This window comes from Geotrypetes seraphini, chromosome 6 (assembly GCF_902459505.1).
Source record: "Geotrypetes seraphini chromosome 6, aGeoSer1.1, whole genome shotgun sequence".
In the NCBI taxonomy this organism is placed as follows: domain Eukaryota; kingdom Metazoa; phylum Chordata; class Amphibia; order Gymnophiona; family Dermophiidae; genus Geotrypetes; species Geotrypetes seraphini.
Genome location: NC_047089.1, coordinates 123,404,164 through 123,422,760, shown reverse-complemented (window position 1 = coordinate 123,422,760; position 18,597 = coordinate 123,404,164). Strand labels below are relative to the sequence as shown.

Below are 18,597 nucleotides of genomic sequence, written 5' to 3'. Positions count from 1 at the left end.
GATGATGTCGTATCTACTGGAAAACTGCTTGATTTTTCACGACTGCAATAAGTATTTGGTCTCTTAAAGTCTCAAAATTACAGGTGGTTGCAGTTGAAGCAGGCCATTCAGAGTGGGTTCCCTGAATGGAATAACTTAAAAACTTATTATAGCTTGCAGATCCTATGCTACCAAACAGATTTGTTAGGACATCAGGCCGCCAGGTAGTATAAATTAATTTCAGAAAATTTAAACAAAAAACCAAAGAATAGTCTGAGAGATATTTGGAACATTGAGATTAAGCAGTATATTTCTGCATCTCGATGGCCACGAATTTGAACTTAAGTTCAAGTTCAAGTTTATTTGATAAATCGCCTATATAAAATATTCTAAGCGATGAACAATTTAAAAACAGCTTATGGGGAAACAAACAATCTTAAAACAATTTTAAAACAGCAATTTAGAAAACAAATATTATTAAAACACATGTAAAAAAGTCTGGAAATTTATAAGATTTCTTTATATATGAGGTTTAGTAACAAACAAGATACAAAAGGGGAAAAGGAAAGAAAGTTACAATTATCTCGGTCTGGAAAAACATAAAAAGGGTAAAAACACAAGGAAGGGGGGAGAAGAAAAAAAAAAATTAATTTATAAAAGTGAACATTGGCTTGAATGATTAGTTAGTAAAAGCATCATTAAATAAAAATGTTTTTAAAAGTTTTTTAAAAGAGATGAGATCTTTTTCTTTTCTGATAAAGAGTGGCAGAGCGTTCCAGGTTTGAGGAGCTAAAACAGAAAACATTTCATTTCTCCTTGTACCCACTATTTTTAAAAATGGAACCGATAGTAGATCTTGTGATGACGATCGGAGAGATCGAGGTGAATGATGTGGAGTAATCATTCTAGATATGAACTGTGGTTCGTTAAATGATAATACTTTGAAAACTAAGAATGCTATTTTAAAAGTAATTCGATGATTAATAGGCAGCCAATGGGACTTGATCAATAGCGGTGTTACGTGGTCATTTTGCTTTATGAATGCGTTTTATTGCAGTGTTTTGAATTATTTGAAGTCTCTTCTTTTCTTTTTGCGGTACATTAAATAACAGAGAATTGCAGTAATCTAGTTTAGAAATGATCATAGAATGGATAAGAATATTGATAGATTTAGGTTCTAAAAATGATGAGATGGATCGTATCAAGCGGAGTTTGTAGAAACAGGATTTAACAATTTGGCTAATGTGATTGTGAAAAGATAAATTAGTGTCAATGATTACGCCTAAGATTTTTAAGGAAGATACTGATTCAATTGGAGTGTTATCGAGTACAAATGAAGAAATTGGGGTGATGTCTTTTCTCCAAGTAAAAAACATAGTTTGAGTTTTCTGTATATTTAATGACAGTTTATTGAGGCTAAGCCAGTTTTTTACTGTGTCCAGTTTGGTATTAATTGTTTTAATTTCTTCATCTTTTTCGGGGTCAAACAGGTAAAGAAGTTGAATGTCATCGGCATAAGAAAATGACGTAAAGCCCAACGATTGACAAATAGTAAGTAGAGGAGAACGGAAGATGTTAAATAGAAGAGGTGACAGAATAGAGCCCTGGGGAATTCCGAAAGATGAGGAGTAAGAAGTAGAATGATCGTCTTTAACTGTAACAGTGGAGGATCGATTAGAGAGAAAAGATGTAAACCAGTTTAGGACCTGTCCACTAATACCAAAGGATTCCAAACGATTGAGTAAGAGAGCGTGATCGATAGTGTCAAAAGCCGCAGATAGATCTAAGGAAAAAAGGGCAACCGATTTATGATGATCTAGGTAATAATGGATGTTGGTTATGAGGCCTAACATTGAGTATTCTATATTGTGATGTTTACAAAATCCCGTCTGATTAGGATGCAGTGCGTTTGATGATTCAATAAAATCTGAAAGTTGTTTGAAGACCAGTTTTTCAGTTAATTTTGCTAAAAAGGGTAAATTTGAGATTGGACGGTAGTTGGATACGTCATTATGATTAACATTATATTTTTTCAATATCGGGGTAACTGTAGCTTTTTTCCAATTGGTAGGAACAGTGGCTGTAAGAAAACTATTTTTGATGAGTGAGTGAATGAAAGGGCCGAAACAAGAGAAAAAATTTTTCAGGTAAAAAGGAGGAATTAGTTCAGATCGAGAATTTTTTAATTTAATTCTTTGAAAGACTCCTTCTATTTCTTTTAGGGATGGAATTTTGAAATTTGTACATTTGGACGTTGGTATAGTAGAGTTAATGTTATTGTGAAAGGGCTCATCTATTTTATTTGTAACAAAGGTTTTTCGTATAAGAGCAATTTTTTCACAAAAATAATCGGCCAAGTCTTGTGCTTTGGGAGTAGGTTCTGAGTTGTTGTTATTATTTTTAGACTCTTGAGTAATGGATTTAAGAATAGAAAATAATTCGGAACTGTTTTTAGCCTTGTAGATTTTATTAGAGTAGAAATTTTTTTTGCTTGATTAATTTTATTTTTATAGAAATGTGCATGTTCTCTGTATCGTTGTAAGTTTGCAGAAGTTTTTGATGAACGCCATTTTCTTTCTAGTGATCGGAGTTGGGTTTTTATAAAAGATAGTTCTTCTGAGTACCATGGGTTACGTGATTTACGGAAAGGAATAGTTTTAGAGATTATAGGTGCTTTTTCATTCAGAAAAGATTCTAGCGAGGAATTCCAGAAAAGTAATTGATCGTCGATAGATTCGAAGTTAGGAATAATTATTGAGGAGCTGAAAAAAGGAGTGATATCAGAGGTTTCTAATTTGGAAAAGTCTCTGAACATGATCTTTTTTAGGGGTACGGAAGAAGAGATTGTTTGTACTGGGTAGGAATAAAAACAATTAAAAGAGATTAAATAATGGTCTGCCTATAGGGAGGAATAGGTATTTTTGATGTAAGGTCATTTGAACTTGTAGATTACGATGTACAGTGTTAGCATCTATGAGACAAACTTGGTTATTCTTATTACATAGGATTTTTGGACCCCAGTTCATTTGAATAAGGTAGATAGTTCTAAGTCTAATAGATGCTGGCATTGTCATGTTGATATAGGGACCTTGGATCATCTGTTGTATTACTGTCCAATGATACTTAATTTCTGGAAGTCAATTTGGGGACAAATAAATATTATTCTTGAGTCATCAATCCTGTTAACCTACAAAGCCATAATTTGTGGTACAATATTGCATATTAAGATAGATATAAAAGCCGGCTCTTCTTGATTATGACCGGAATAGCCATCCTTATGATTACATGTAACTGGAAGAGTTACGACAGACTGAATTACACTTTTTGGTGGGCAAATATTTGTTCCACGTATAAATATGAGAGAATGAATGCGGAGTATTGCATATGTTGAACTGCAATGAATGTCAGGTATCTCCCTTTTTACAGATTCCTTACACATCCGGGGTGGGGGGGGGGGTGGTGTGGGGGGAGGGGAAGGTATTTGGGATTACTAAAGGTATTTATCTATAATATTGCAATAATATATGCATATGCAGTGTAATATGTGAGGAAGGGAGGAAAGGAGGGTGGAAAGGATTGGTGATATATTAATTTTGTGTATTTTAAGTGCGTTATGTATAATGCTCATGTTTAGTAATAGTTGTATTGCACTGTCAAAATTTGAAAATCAATAAAAATTAAACAAAAAAATAATAATAATAATCCAAAAATATATATAACAGTTCCAAAATTGAATTACAAGTAGAAACAATTTCACAACTACTGGTTTTAAATGTTTAATCTGCAAGTTACTAATTATATTAAATTGGGGGTGGGGAGGTGGAGTTAAGGAGACTTCCATGACTCATTCTTAATAAAACAGGAATTCATGTTGGAAAAAGTATGTCTCTTAAGATACAGTTTAGTATTTACTTCTTTTAAAATAAGTATTCAATTACTTTCGCTGGGTTTTATTAAACCATGGAAAAGCTTCTTACCATAGGCTGGCAAGGTAAATGCTTCAACACTCATAGGAATTGAATGAGCGTTGGAGCATTTAGCTTGCTGGCCTGTGGTAAGAAGCTCTTCCATGGTTTAGTAAAAGAAGCCCTTTATTTTTTCACTTTTTCATGGCATGATGAATTGAATTTAAATACTATCAAACTCGACTTTATGAAGAATGTGAGGCTGATCCTTTAAGATTGTTGAAGTGTGTTTATGAAACTTTATGCTTCTGAAAGTCACTGAGAATCATATATTATTGATTAATGAATTAATGAACATTTGGCAGATAATTATTAGATATTTTTGCATAATTTGATATATCTACTGACAAAATTTGTGTGTCCTCCTCTATAAAACTACCCTCACAACTACTTTCTGGTATGCACTAATTCATTCTTTGAAATTAGATATAATGCTTGATATATAAAAGCTTCCCCTCCCCAATACAGTATATCAGCCCATCAAATATACCAACATTTTAGACTATCATGCATTTGTATGCCAGAAAATCACCTTCAAGTTTTTTACATTACAGCTTGACACTGACTAAACTTCTATCCACATTTCAATATCCTTTTAAGCAAAAAAACACCCCAAAAAACAGATTTGTAGCTAAACTCCACAGGAGTCTAATTGAAGTGCATCCAGCTGCATACCTTGATGTTGGCTACAAAATTATGTCACAGAGACGTGAACTTTCTTCAACAAGTGAGAAAGATAGATTAGTATTTCAGTTACCATTACAAATATCAATAAAATTATTCTGACTATTGCAAATATATATGTTTAAATTAATATAACTCATCAAATAGACAGATATACCTGTGTAAATTCTTAGCAAAATCTGCATGACAGTTCTACTTGTCTACTAACAAAGGACATGAAAATGCAAAACAAATAAAATGTCAACCATTTTCTGTTCCTCAGTGAAAAGATAGACTATTAAATATCTGGTCAGGAAGAAATATAAAAAGATAAGTTTATGCAGGTATCAGTTTTTTCTTTGTGCACTTTTTTGAAAATTATAGGAACAGAGAGATTACTATTTTTGAAGTATTTTATCAATAAATATAAATTACCATATCACCACTAGTGTTTATTACACATTTCAAAAGTGCAAGACAAGGGAACGAAGAAATATCTATAGTATAAACAAACGTGTTACAGGATTATCAGCAAAGTTTCACTAATGGTTAAAATAAGATATGAAATAAAAAATGTTATTAATTTATCATGGGGTTGTATATAAAATTGCTTATGTATCAAAATAGTCAAAAATGAAATATAGCATCAAATTAAACAGTGCCAATATAAAAAATGAAATTCACCTTAGCAGAGAGATAAATACAATCAAATTAATTTAAAATGCATGCTATACTAAGCTGTATGTGAATAACTTGTCATTTTCTGATGTTTTAACAAATATGGTATCCTTTGATGTCTCCCGTCTTAAGCCTAAGGTACAAAATATTCATGAACATTGACATGAAAACTGAATTTTGGTAGGTTTTTTCATTCCATTATATGATGGCAGCTATTTTTCAGTAGATCTACTGAAGAAACAGAAGAAGCACTTAAAATATATTTTAAGTTTTTACAGCTCAATTTAACAACATTCAGAGTCAATATTAAATAATAAAAAGTGCAATAAAGGAAGCTCTTTTGTGCTCACTGAAGCCATGTCAAGAAGCAATTAATATTCTGTATTATCCATGCAGATTATGAGAAGGAAGAATATATATTTATATCAAATAAGTTATGATGGCTCACTATAAGGTATAAATGTACTAAAAGGTTTTTCCCAATTTGTGCCTATGGTAATATGATTATTATATATATGGATTTAAGAAATTATACTGACAATATGATCAGAAGCTTATACTAAGACTGAATCCTAAAATCAGTCAATTCACTTTTTTAAAAATTTTTGAAATATTGTATAGAAAAGAAATACAATAATATTACAATTCCTAACAATAGATACTTACCACTCAGCCACAGTACTACTTTGTGCAGCATATAATTCAATAGGTATCATTACAACATCAGCTCTTGCTGTGTGAGAAATCCACAATCATATATTGGTTATTTTCACAGATTCACATTCATCTGAAATTTCCATTTTAAATGAACAGGTTTAACTTTATTGTTCTTCTGTAGATACGTGTTGCTACTCCTAAGGAGAGTATTATAGATTGCAGAGCACAGAACAAGCTCATTTTCTTGAGAAGGACACCTCCTGCTGTATGAACCTGCCAGAGAAGACTGAAACTGTCTAATGCTTATAACTGTGTGCCTATGTATAGGTGCCCAGAGTGTGTGATGTGGCACATATTCTGTTTAGTAGGTATCTGCTTTCCTTTATAGAATACTAGCATAACTGCATTTATATTAGCCATAGAGCTGTCATGTGTGTGTACCTATGTTCTAAAGATACACATATCTTATAGGCACACTAAACTTTGTATCCTGCTCACATTCCACAGACTCTACCCAAGTGTACACCCAACTGCAAACTACACACTATCAGAGATATGCATGTAGTTATAGAATAGGTGTACATCCAGCATTTACATGCACATACATATGCATATAAATTTATGTATAGACTAGTATTGTAAACATATATGCTCGAAACTGGCATGTAAATTTTAGCATCTGCTTTATAGAATTACCCCCATTCTGTTTAATGTAATATCTTATGTAACGCCAAGAGTGTCACCAACAAAAGTTTCTTCTCCTACAGATTTGATGCTCCCTCTATAAAAGGAGGGTTTGTGAGGAACAGACAGATGAATGATAAATAGACAGGTGCACCAACCTTGACGCCGTAATCTCCTCTTCCGGATGCCAAAGATCCGCACTTTGGAGAAAATATCCACCAGGTTACCATTGCAAAGGCCCCGATTCTTGCTGGGGCTGTTTCGCCTCTTGCTAGCTGAGGGCCGGTCCAGGTGCTGCTCCCGTGCCTGTCGCTTCTGGCGGATCAACCCGCTCGCTATGGCTGCTGCCATGTTGCCCTCACCCTTGTAAGAAGCCCTGTGCCCTCACACTAGACACAATCCAGTGCATGGGCTGGAAAACAGGAACCCCTTTTTTTCAAATACCCACAGCCAGAGAGAGAGGACTCAGCAAGCACTCACTGTTTCAAACATTTTCCTACCAGGGTTCAACTTGACAGGTAGCAAGTATTCCTGTACAGTGGGATGAAAGCAACTGGTACCAAAGCACTGACACAGGAAAGAGGGTGGGAGTTTTCAGCAACGCTTCCCCCACAAGCCAGCCATATCTTCCAGCAGCACTTCCACCCATAAACTAATCCTGCTTTCAACAGCATGCTAGTACTGTGGCACTGACAAGATCAATGGACTCAGTAGAAACCCCTTCCATCATACAATCTAGACTGCCTTTGAACTCAAGTGCAAGGAGCAGCAGTAAAGATTCAGTGCATCCCTGGCTGTCAGTGGGTCACTGAAAACAGGAAAATCCCGGCAGCGGGTATCTGTTCAGCAGCCCAGAGCTCCCACTTTCCTGCAGCCTGGTCGCCCATGCTTCCTCTGGTTTTCTTTTCCTCTTCCTTCTTCCTGAAAGTGACAAGTAACGCTTTGGAAATCAGCATCAGTAAATAGGAGAGCAAACAGCAATGTTCTTGCTGAAGGTTCTATAATCAAACCCTTTCTTTCTCTGCTTCCTATCCCTCCACAAAAAAAAAAAAAAAAAACCCACAGCAGCAAGGGTCTGTGCAATTTTCTTTAAAAATTGCTAGTTTATAATAGATACAAGCTTCTCTTGCTCAGTTGGTGTTCTTGATTGCAATGTCTCTCATTCCAGAAATTAAGCATGCTTAACTGCAATTTTCTCCCTGGATTTGCTTCTACTGCTTGCAGCAAAGACGTGAGCTAATTTCATCGTATACCTAAATGTTTCCTTTTGTAGTCCATTCCCCTTGTCATTTGTAAAAGAAAGCCCCTGTTAACAGGGATCATGCAAGCATATGATGCCTCCTGCATCCACACCTAGTCTGATGAAAGTTGCACGGATGACCCTCCCTGCAGAAGAGAGACGGTGTTTGTCATTTTTCCTTCCAGTGATGACCGTTTTCGGATGTGGAATAAAATAATGGGTAAAAAAAAAAAAAAAAAAAGAATCACGGCAATGTTGATGCAACCAGCAGCGTGGCCCCAGAAGGGGCTACTGCTCTCTGAGAATTAAAATGGTATTGATAAATAACAATGAAAAGAAACGTCTGTCTCTTTGCTGGAAAGGTGACGTGTGAAGCGTGTGACAGCACAAGCAGTAGCAAGAAGCAGCAACTTTGGCAGCTGGAGCAGCCGGGAAGCCCCTCCAGACGCTTCAGTTACAAGCACACATTGCACATTAGCAGCAGCAACAGACTTTTCAAAAGGTGATCGGATTTTAGCGAACTAAACGCAAAAGAACTCATTTTCTGTCTATATCTGTGTACAAACAAAAAGAGGAGTTGGTATAGCTACACAGGTTATATACATGGTCCCCGTGGACAAACATGCCAACCATGCAGATCTGGGAAGAAGAATAAATGAAGAAAGGGAACTATAAATCTAGGTGAATAGAAATCTGTGATTTGCACAATGGCTTTCTACGGTGTAATATTTCTTTTCAAGAAATAAAATAAGGATACAGTCCATACTTGATAATTCAAAATGTGAGGAAGATAGAGGCTGAAGAAAAGAGTCTTGAACTGTTGTAAAATCACCTCCCGTGTTCATGTGAGGAGCTGCTTTGAAAGCACACCCACGCAGCTTAGGCACTGTTTCCTGAAAGAAAACCTCACAAGTTCTCCTGTTCTCAAGGATTAAAACAACCTAAATTCCAAAAGTGAAGCAAAAATTTCATGTATTTCATCTTTGACCATCTTGTACAGACAGTTCTATGTTGCAGAAATAAGAATCTTGCACACTGGGAACGATAGCTTGACTTGTCTTTTATTGGGTGTGTAGAACAGGGGGTTAATTCTTTCAAGCATAGGAAAGCTTTCCACAGCACTGTCTGAGAAACAAAACTGAACCGGTTTCTTTCTGAAGGCATGAAGTTATAACTTGACAGTTGGATTTGTTGTTTTTTATATATTTAAAGGAGCCCTTTAGAGTTTGCCAAAAGCATGACCTTGCTGAATACAGCCCCAATTTTCACTGGAACTGTCAACATAGTGTGTGTGAGTAAGTGTGTGTGTGGGGGGGGGGGGGGAGGAAGAGTTGTAAGAGTTAATGCTGCTCACAAACATCAGCAGCTGCCAGCTCAGATTACAAACTTGAAGGTCATTTTACAAGGCTCTTATGACTTCTATCAAGTAAACAGCAGCATTTACACCTGTAAATAGCAATTTTTTTTGGAAAGCCACTATTTACAAGTGTAGATGTGCAGAAACACAGGGGTAAATTCTGAAAAGGTCATCCAACTTTAGGCTCCGCGATTATGCACACTAAGGCCCTGATTCTCTAAAAGTGCGTCCCGATTTTAGGCAGCTGTAGGCATCCTACAGCTGTCTAATCAGCCAATCGGGATGCACTTTTTTAAAAAAAAAAATGCTCCCCAGGCAGGCCGCCTATATTGAAGGCGAGGCCCGCAAGACACCTAGGCCCTGATTCTGTATAGGACGCCCGGGAGAGGCGTCCTATTCAGAATTGGCCTAAACTAAACCCCGATTCTGTAACGCGGGTTAGAGAATCGGGTTAGATTAGACACGGCCCGCTACACTTATCGCGGCAAGGGATCTCTCTGCCGCTATAAGTATAGCGGGCCATGGCCCCCTGACCGATCGCTGGCAGGAGGGTGCCCAAACCCTCCTGCCCGAAGACGCACCCCTCTCCCCGACACTACCGACAGCCCCCCCGACACTACCGACCGCCCCCCCCCCGACATTACCGATCTCCCCCCCCCGACAATATCGATCGATGGCAGGAGGGTGCCCAATCTCTCCTGCCCGAAGACGCACCCTCCCGACACTACCAACCGCCCCACCCCCGACACTACCGACCGCCCCCCCCGACATTACCTATCTCCCCCCCCCCAACAATATCGGTCGCTGGCAGGAGGGTGCCCAATCCCTCCTGCCGAAGACGCACCCCCCCCCCCGGCGCTAACAACCCCCACTCCACCAAACCTGTTCTTACAGATGGGTCTTGCACGTCGAGCAAGCAGGCACGCCTCGTTGAAATGAGGCGGGCCCGCCCCTTCCCGGCCCATCCCGCCGAAGCCTAAGGCCTGATTGGCCCAGGCTCTAGAAGCCTGGACCAATCAGGCCTTAGGAATAGTGGGTCCGCCCATCCCTACTAAGTCTAAGGTCTGATTGGCCAATCAGACCTTAGATTAAGGCCTTAGATTAAGTGGGGATGGGCGGACCCGCTATGCCTAAGGCCTGATTGGTCCAGGCTTCTAGAGCCTGGGCCAATCAGGCCTTAGGCTTCGGCGGGATGGGCCGGGAAGGGGCGGGCCCGCCTCATTTCGACGAGGCGTGCCTGCTTGCTCGACGTGCAAGACCCATCTGTAAGAACAAGTTTGGTGGAGTGGGGGTTGTTAGCGCCAGGGGGTTGCGTCTTCGGGCAGGAGGGATTGGGCACCCTCCTGCCAGCGACCGATATTGTCGGGGGGGGATCGGTAATGTCGGGGGGGGGCGGTCGGTAGTGTCGGGGAGGGGGGTGCGTCTTCGGGCAGGAGGGTTTGGGCACCCTCCTGCCAGTGATCGGTCAGGGGCCACGGCCCGCTATACTTATAGTGGCAGAGAGATCCCTTGCCGCGATAAGTATAGCGGCCGCATCTACTTACAATGTAGACCAGCATTTTGCTGGCCTACATTTTTAAGCTTCTCATCTACTAGGGAGATGCGTAGGGCCGCCTAGGTTCAGCCTAAGGCCCGCCTAAGGCCCTTAGACGAGCTTAGGCATCTTGCGGGTCTCCCTAGGCTCCCGGAGGCGCCTTTAGGCCTGCCTGGGGAGCATTTTTTTTTAAAAAACGTGCATCCCGATTGGCTGATTAGACAGCTGTAGGACGTCTACAGCTGCCTAAAATCGGGACGCACTTTTAGAGAATCAGGGCCTAAGTAGTTATGTGTGTAACTACTATTCTAGAATAAACTAAACTAAACTAAACTAAGCCTTAAGTTTATATACCGCATCATCTCCACGGAAGTGGAGCTCGACACGGTTTACAAAGTTTAAAAATATAGGAAGAGAGAGGAGAAAGATTTGCAAGAGCATGTGAATAGAGGAGGATGTGGACAGGGGAAGAGATGTTAGATGTTAGAGAAAAGCCAGGTTTTCAGTTGTTTTCAGAAAAGTTGGAGGGAGCCCAGGTTCCGCAGCGGGATAGTGAGATCATTCCAAAGGGCTATGATTTTGGAGAGAAGGGATTTTCCCAGTTTGCCAGCGTGGAGGATGCCGTGTAGAGAGGGGAAGGATAGTTTATATCTGTGAGCAGATCTGGTGGTAGCAGGCGTCCGGACAAGGAAGGATAGAGGGATTAGGGGCGGAAGGATGCCGTGAATGATCTTGAAGGCCAGGCAGGAGCATTTGAAATTAATTCTGGAAAGTACTGGGAGCCAGTGGAGATTGGTAAGTAGAGGGGAGACGTGATCAAATTTTCGTTTAGCAAAATTCAGCTTAGCTGCAGTATTCTTGGAGTATAAGTTGGAGTATTCAGTATAAGTTGGAGTCTGCGAAGACTTTTTTTTGTTAGGCCTAAATAAATGGCGTTACAGTAATCGAGTTTGGATAGGATGATGGATTGTACAAGGATGGTGAAATGTTGTTGGTGAAAGTAGGATCTTACTTTCCTCAGCATGTGGAGGCTGAAAAAACATGATTTTGCCAGGGAATTCAGGTGATCGTTGAGGGAGAGGGAGGAATCGATAGTGATGCCGAGGACCTTGCTTGAGAATTCAAGGTGCAGAGCAGGGCCTGTGGGCAATGTGAAGAGGGTGGGCAGGTGTAATAATTTTGGGCCGAGCTAGAGTAATTTTGTTTTAGATTCATTTAATTTCATCTGTGCAGAGAGGGACCAGGCGTGAAGTCTCATTATGCATGAAGTGATATTCTCTTGGAGGTTTGTGAGGTTCTGGTCAGTTTCGAGGAGGATAAATATGTCGTCTGCGTATGTGTATATTGTTTCAAGGGGGGTTAATTTGAGGAGCTTCAGGGAGGTCATGTACATGTTGAAGAGAATAGGGGATAGGGGGGAGCCCTGTGGGACACCACAGGATGGTGACCATGGAGCGGATTTGGAGCCGTTTGTGTTGACAATGTAGGAACACGCGCGAAGGAAGTTTGAGAACAACTTTAGGACAAAGGAGTCTATTCCTATCTCAGAAAGTTGGTAGATTAATATGTCATGGTGCACGACGTCGAAAGCCGCAGAGAGATCGAACTGTAGAAGAACAGCAAATTTGTTTCGAGCATGTAATTGTTGCACCTTTGAAATTAAGGAGACTAGGAGGGACTCGGTGCTGAAATTGGGTCTAAATCCGTATTGGTAGTGTTCCAGAATGGAGAATCTTTCTAGGTAAGAGGAAAGCTGAGTAGCGACTATGGTCTCTAGAAGTTTTGTTAAAAGAGGGATGTTTGCTATGGGGCGGTAGTTCGATGGTAAGGAAGGGTCGAGATCGGCTTTCTTCAGAAGAGGGGATAAAGCAATGTGTCCCATTTCTGTGGAGAACAGGCCCGATAGTAAAATTTTATTTATAAGGTTGGTGAGGGAAGAGATGGCCTGCACTGGGATGTTTTCATAAAGGTAGGATGGGAAAGGGTCTAAGATGCACTTGCAGGATTTAAGTTTGAGGCAGAGTTTAGAGATCTGGGTTATGGATACGGGTTCGAAAGTGGTCCATGATCTGTCAGCGGGGATAGAATACTAGCAAAGTCTGCATTTATGTGCCTAACTATTAAGGTGCAAGTACTTACGGCAACTCAATGGTTGGTGTAAATGCTCACACCTAACTGTGGGCAATGGCAGTAAATGATAGCATTTTGTTACTTACATACCTCACTGCCTGACATGCCATGACCTGCCAATGCCACTCCCAGGTCCATGGCCCTTTGAAGTTGGATCCTCTGAAATCTGTGCACATAACATATAAAATATTGACTAAGGGCAGTTACTGTGAAACTGCTAATTGGTGTCAATTAAATCCAATAATCGGCTAATCCCAATTAATAGCCAATTATTGAATTATGCCAGTAACAGATCTTGTACATGCAAATTTGCATATTGGTCGTAAATTTCAGTGTGCAAGTTTTATAGAATTAGGGGGCAATTTCCATTGGTAATACAAATGTTCTTTAAAATGTGATGCAGAGTAGACATCAGCTGACTGCTCTTTTGGGTTTGGACAGTGGCGTAGCAAAGGTAGGAGGTTCCCGGGGCAGTGGCACCCCTTGCCCTCTGCCCCCTCACTCCTACCCCGACCCCCCACTGTGCATGACCCCCTTTCATAAGAACATAAAAATTGTCATTCTGGGACAGACCAAAGGTCCATCGAGCCCAGTATACTGTTTTCACCAGTGTCCAACCCAGGTCTCAAGTACTTAGCTAGATCCCAAGTAGTAAAACATATTTTGTGCTGCTTATCCTAGGAATAAGCTGTGGATTTCCCCAAGCCATCTCAATAATGGACTATGGACTTCTCTTTTAGGAAATTATCCAAACCTTTTTCAAATCCCGCTAAAATATCTGATTTCTCCACATTCTCTAGCAACGAATTCCAGAGTTTAATTACATGTTCAGTGAAGAAATATTTTCTCCGGTTTGTTTTTAAATCTACTCCTTAATAGTTTCATCGCATGTCCCCTAATTCTAGTGTTTTTGGAAAGAGTGAACAAGCAATTCATATCTACCCTTTCCACTGTACTCATTATTTTATAGACCTCTATCATATCACCCCTGAGCCATCTCTTCTCCAAGCTGAAGAGCCCTAGCTACTTTAGCCTTTCCTCATAGGGAAGTAGTCCTACCCCTTTTATCGCCCTTCTCTGTACCTTTTCTAATTTCTAATTTCCTTCAACCAAACCTCTTTAACTTCAGCATCTCCAACATGCTGCCCACTCCAGCCTCTGCTCTCCCTCTGATGTCACTTCCTGGGCCCGCATGCTTATCTTATACAGATCTGCTAATGTATCTTTTAATCCACTTCCAATTCTTAATCAAAAGCTTCAATAAAATTTTAAATTTGCTAAAATATTCCTCTCCCCTCCATTCCATAGTGAAGGGACTAAATAGAAAAAGCTTCATTTCTAGTCCAAGCTCACTTTATTAAGGCCCCTTTTACAAAGTGGCAATAGCGAGTCTTGACACTGCAAATGCAACACAGTCCATAGGAAATGAATGGACTGCGTCACATTTGCCATGTGGGAATCACTACTGCAGCTTTGTAAAAGGGGGCCTTAAATTGTGGGATCTAAAATCCTATAGGGATCTTAATACTCTACTAGAAGAGTATGGGATAATTGCAGATTGTACATTTTATATACATTTTTTAAGCAAAATGCAATACAAAGTGATTTATAGCTAAAATAATACAAAGAATATAATAGATATGTAATAGGCATCAAAAGGTTTACAATCAATAATAATGGGGGACATTGATAGTAGAAAAATATTGTATTCTTCAAAGAAACATTAAAACCTAATTTTAAAATGAGAACATAGACTTTCCATTAAAAAAGGTGCATTTAGTTGAGCTCAAGAGCAAGGGCAGAGAAGGCCAGTAATCTGAAATTAAAATAAATAAACATGACCATTAACCCTATAGTATTGACTAGAAATACGGGTGTGGATGTTATTTAAAAATACCATTGTGGAAGCCCAGACCAGATGTATTCCACATATCAGCAAAGGTGGGAAGAAGAGGAAATCAGAGCTGGCATGGGTAAAAGATGAAGTGAAAGAGCCCAAAAAAATGCTTTTAAGAATGGAAAATGGGTCAAAATGAAGAAAATAAAAAGAGACACAAGCACTGGCATGTTAGATGCAAAGCATTGATAAAGAAAGCTAAGAAAGAATATGAAGAGAAACTTGCACAAGAGGCAAAAACTCATAACAATTTTTTTAGGTACATCAGAAGCAGAAAATCTGTGAGGGAATTCATTGGACTATTGGATGATCAAGGAGCAAAAGGGGTGCTTAGGGAGGATAAGGCCATAGTGGATATGACTGAATGAATAGACTGAATTCTTTGCTTCGGTCTTTACGGAAAAGATGTAAGAGATCTACCAGAACTGGAAATGGTTTTCAAGGGTATTAAAAAAATTGCACTGGTTACCCATACAACAAAGAGTGCAGTTTAAGATTCTTACAATTATCCATCAGACATTGTATCATGCTTCTCCAAAGATCTGTAAATGGGATGAAATTAAGTTTGGAGGGAAGAATATTGATTATGCATGTTAGGATTGGAGCATCAATGATGTCTGTGGCAGGTGTAGAACTATGGAATACCATGCCTGGTAGCCTGCGATTCTATATTGGGAGGATAAATTTTAAGAAAATGTTTCTATGGTAATGCTTATTCCATCTGAAAATATCTTCTTTAGAATGCGCTGACAGTGATGTATGATTTAAAGCTTGTTTGCATTCTTGAATTGTTGGAATTTGACTTGTTTTGCCTGTATATGTGGATCAGTTTTGTCACCTACCATGAAATGGATCATTTGATCTAATGCCTTTTTGCTTCCTTAATTGTTGAAATCTGATTTGATTTGGTATATTGACATTTTATATTAGGGGATATTAATGATGTTTTCTAGTTATATCTATGTTATATGTGGAAATCGCAGGGAAATAAGATTTTATGTTTGTGATATGTAAACCGCATAGTTGTATACAGTATATAAATTTTTAAATAAAAAAATTAATGATGCAGAGGAACTGAAAGAAATCTCAGTGAATCTGGAAGATGTACTAAGCCAAATCAACAAGTTATAAAGTGATAAATCACCTGGACCGGATGGTATACATCCCAGGGTGCTAAAAGAACTCAAACATGAAATTGCTGACTTGCTGTTAGTGACCTGTCACTAAACTCATCTGTAGTACCTGAAGATTGGAGGGTGGCCAATGTTACGCCAATTTTTAAAAAGGTTTCCAGGGGAGATCTGGAAAATTACAGACCGGTAAGCCTAACTTCAGTGCCAAGAAAAATGATGGATACAATTATAAAAAATAAAATCGTGGAACACATAGACAAACATGTTTTAATGGGACAGAGTTAGCATGGGTTCAGCTGAGGGAGATCTTGCCTCACCAATTTGCTTGACTTCTTTGAAGGTGTGAATAAACATGTGGTATATGTAAGCTGGTTGATGTAGTGTCCAGTGCTTCTTCTTTGTGAACCGTCTGGATTTTTTGTGGGTAGGCAGTAAACATGAATAAAGTTATTATTATTATCTAGATTTTCAGAAAGCTTTTGACAAAGTTCCTCACGAGAGGCTCCTGAGAAAATTAAAGTGTCATAGGATAGGTGGCAAAGTTCAGTTGTGGATTAGAGGAATTGGTAATTGGATATAAAACAGAGGAGAGTAAACAGTGTTGTGCCACAGGGATCCATATTGGGACCGGTGCTATTTATCTTATTTATAAATGATCTGGAAATTGGATCGAAGAGTGAGGTGATTAAATTTGCAGATGACACTAAACTGTTCAACGTTGTTAAAAACGCATGTGGATTGTGAAAATTTGCAGGCACACCTTAGAAAATTGGAAGACTGGGCAGATAAAGACAAGTGGCAGATGAAATTTAGGGCTCCTTTTACTAAACCACATACGCGGTTTAACACGCATAATAGCACGCTAGCCGCTACCGCCTCCTCTTGAACAGGCGGTAGTTTTTGGCCAGTGCAGGGGTTAGCGTGTGATGAAAAGTCGCGCTAGCGCTGCTTGATAAAAGGAGCCCTTAATGTGGACAAATGCAAAGTGATGCACATTGAGAAGAATAACCCAAATCACAGTTACCGGATTCTAGGATCCACCTTGGGGGTTAGTACTAAAGAAAAGGATCTGGGTGTTATCTTAGAAAATATGATGAAACCTTCTGCCCAATATGCGGCAGAAGTCATAAAAGGAAACAAGATGCTAAGAATTATTTTAAAAAGGTATGGTTAACAAGACTAAGAGTTTCAAGTTTCAAGTTTAATAATAATTTGATATATCGCCTATCGTAATTCTAAGCAAATGTACAAAATATAATAAAATCAAGGGGAATTGCAAGTCAACAAGATAACTTATTACAAAGACAAAACTAACTAACAGGATACAGGAGATGTTGAACTACAAGAAGATCGAGAAAAGAGTACAAAAAAAGGATAAAACAAAAGGAGGGTGAATTTATTTGGGCTGCCTGAATAGATTTAAGAAAAGAAACTAGGTAAGAGAACTAGTATTAGTGCTCGAAGGCATCTCTATAAAAGTAACTTTTTAAAACCCTTTAAATTTATCTAAACTTGGTTCCTCCCTAATATAAGGGGGTAAGGAGTTCCAGATAAGGGGAGCGGTCATTGCGAAGGAAGTAGTACGGCGAGTGCATAAAGTCTTAAGAGTGGGAACGAAGAGTAGATTTTGAGAAGATGATCTGAGAATTCCAACGGGCATGTGAGAAATAAGTAGTTTGTCAATGAAAGCTGGTTCTCTGGATTTAAGTGTTTTGAATGTAAGTAATGCAGTAATGCCAGTGGGCATTTTTAAGTAGAGGGGAGACATGGTCATAGTGTTACAATTCTTCTGTATCGCTCCATGTTGTGACCCCAACTGGAGTATTGCGTTCAATTCTGGTCTCCTTATCTCAAAAAAGATATAGCAGCACTGGAAAAGGTTCAAAAAAGAGCGACCAAGATGATAATGGGGATGAAACTCCTCTCCCATGAGGAAAGACTAAAAAGGTTAGGGCTCTTCAGCTTGGAAAAGAGATGGCTGAGAGGAGATATGATTGAAGTGTACAAAATCCGGAGTGGAGTAGAATCCTGAGTGGATCAATTTTTCACTCTGTCAAAAATTTAAAAAGACTAGGGGACACTCGATGAAGTTACAGGGAAATACTTTTAAAACTAATAGGAGGAAATTTTTTTTCACTCAGAGAATAGTTAAGCTCTGGAACTCATTGCCAGAAGCTGTGGTAAAAGCGTATAGCGTAGCTGGTTTTAAGAAATGTTTAGACATTTTCCTGGAAGAAAAGTCCATAGTCTATTATTGAGAAAGACATAGGGGAAGCCACTGCTTGCTCCTGGATAGGTAGCATGGAATGTTGCTACTCTTTGGGTTTTGGTCAGGTACTAGTGACCTGGATTGGCCACCATGAGAATGGGCTACTGGGCTTGATGGACCATTGGTCTGACCCGTAAGCAGGACAGGATTAATTAATCGAGGGCCCCTAGGCAAACAAGTACACTGGGCTCCCTGCCCCGCCCCAACCCCACCATGCTCCCAGGCGGAAACAGGAAGCTGCTTCAGAGGGAAGCTTTGGGCAAGCAGCACCGCTTGCACAATTACAGTTCCCGTTGCCTTTCTTACCCTCATTGCTTGCTTGTCTTACTTTCTGTTGATGGGGGGGCTATTTACCAATCGGGGTGGGGCCTGCATTGCTGATCGGGGGGGCCCCGCGTTTCCAATCGATGC

At 39.5% G+C, this 18,597-nt stretch overlaps 1 protein-coding gene across 2 annotated transcripts in view; it reads right to left on the bottom strand.

Moving 5' to 3' along the window:
• The window catches only part of FGF14 (fibroblast growth factor 14), a 449,431-nt gene extending 442,454 nt beyond the window's left edge, over positions 1 to 6,977 (bottom strand). Inside the window, exon 1 of one of the 2 annotated variants that reach the window (XM_033949590.1) lies at positions 6,785 to 6,977. In XM_033949590.1, the coding sequence (XP_033805481.1) occupies positions 6,785 to 6,977 (193 nt within the window). The remainder of the gene's footprint in view (positions 1 to 6,784) is intronic. The other variant, XM_033949591.1, reaches the window with a different exon arrangement.
• Between the last annotated feature and the right edge of the window lie 11,620 nt (positions 6,978 to 18,597).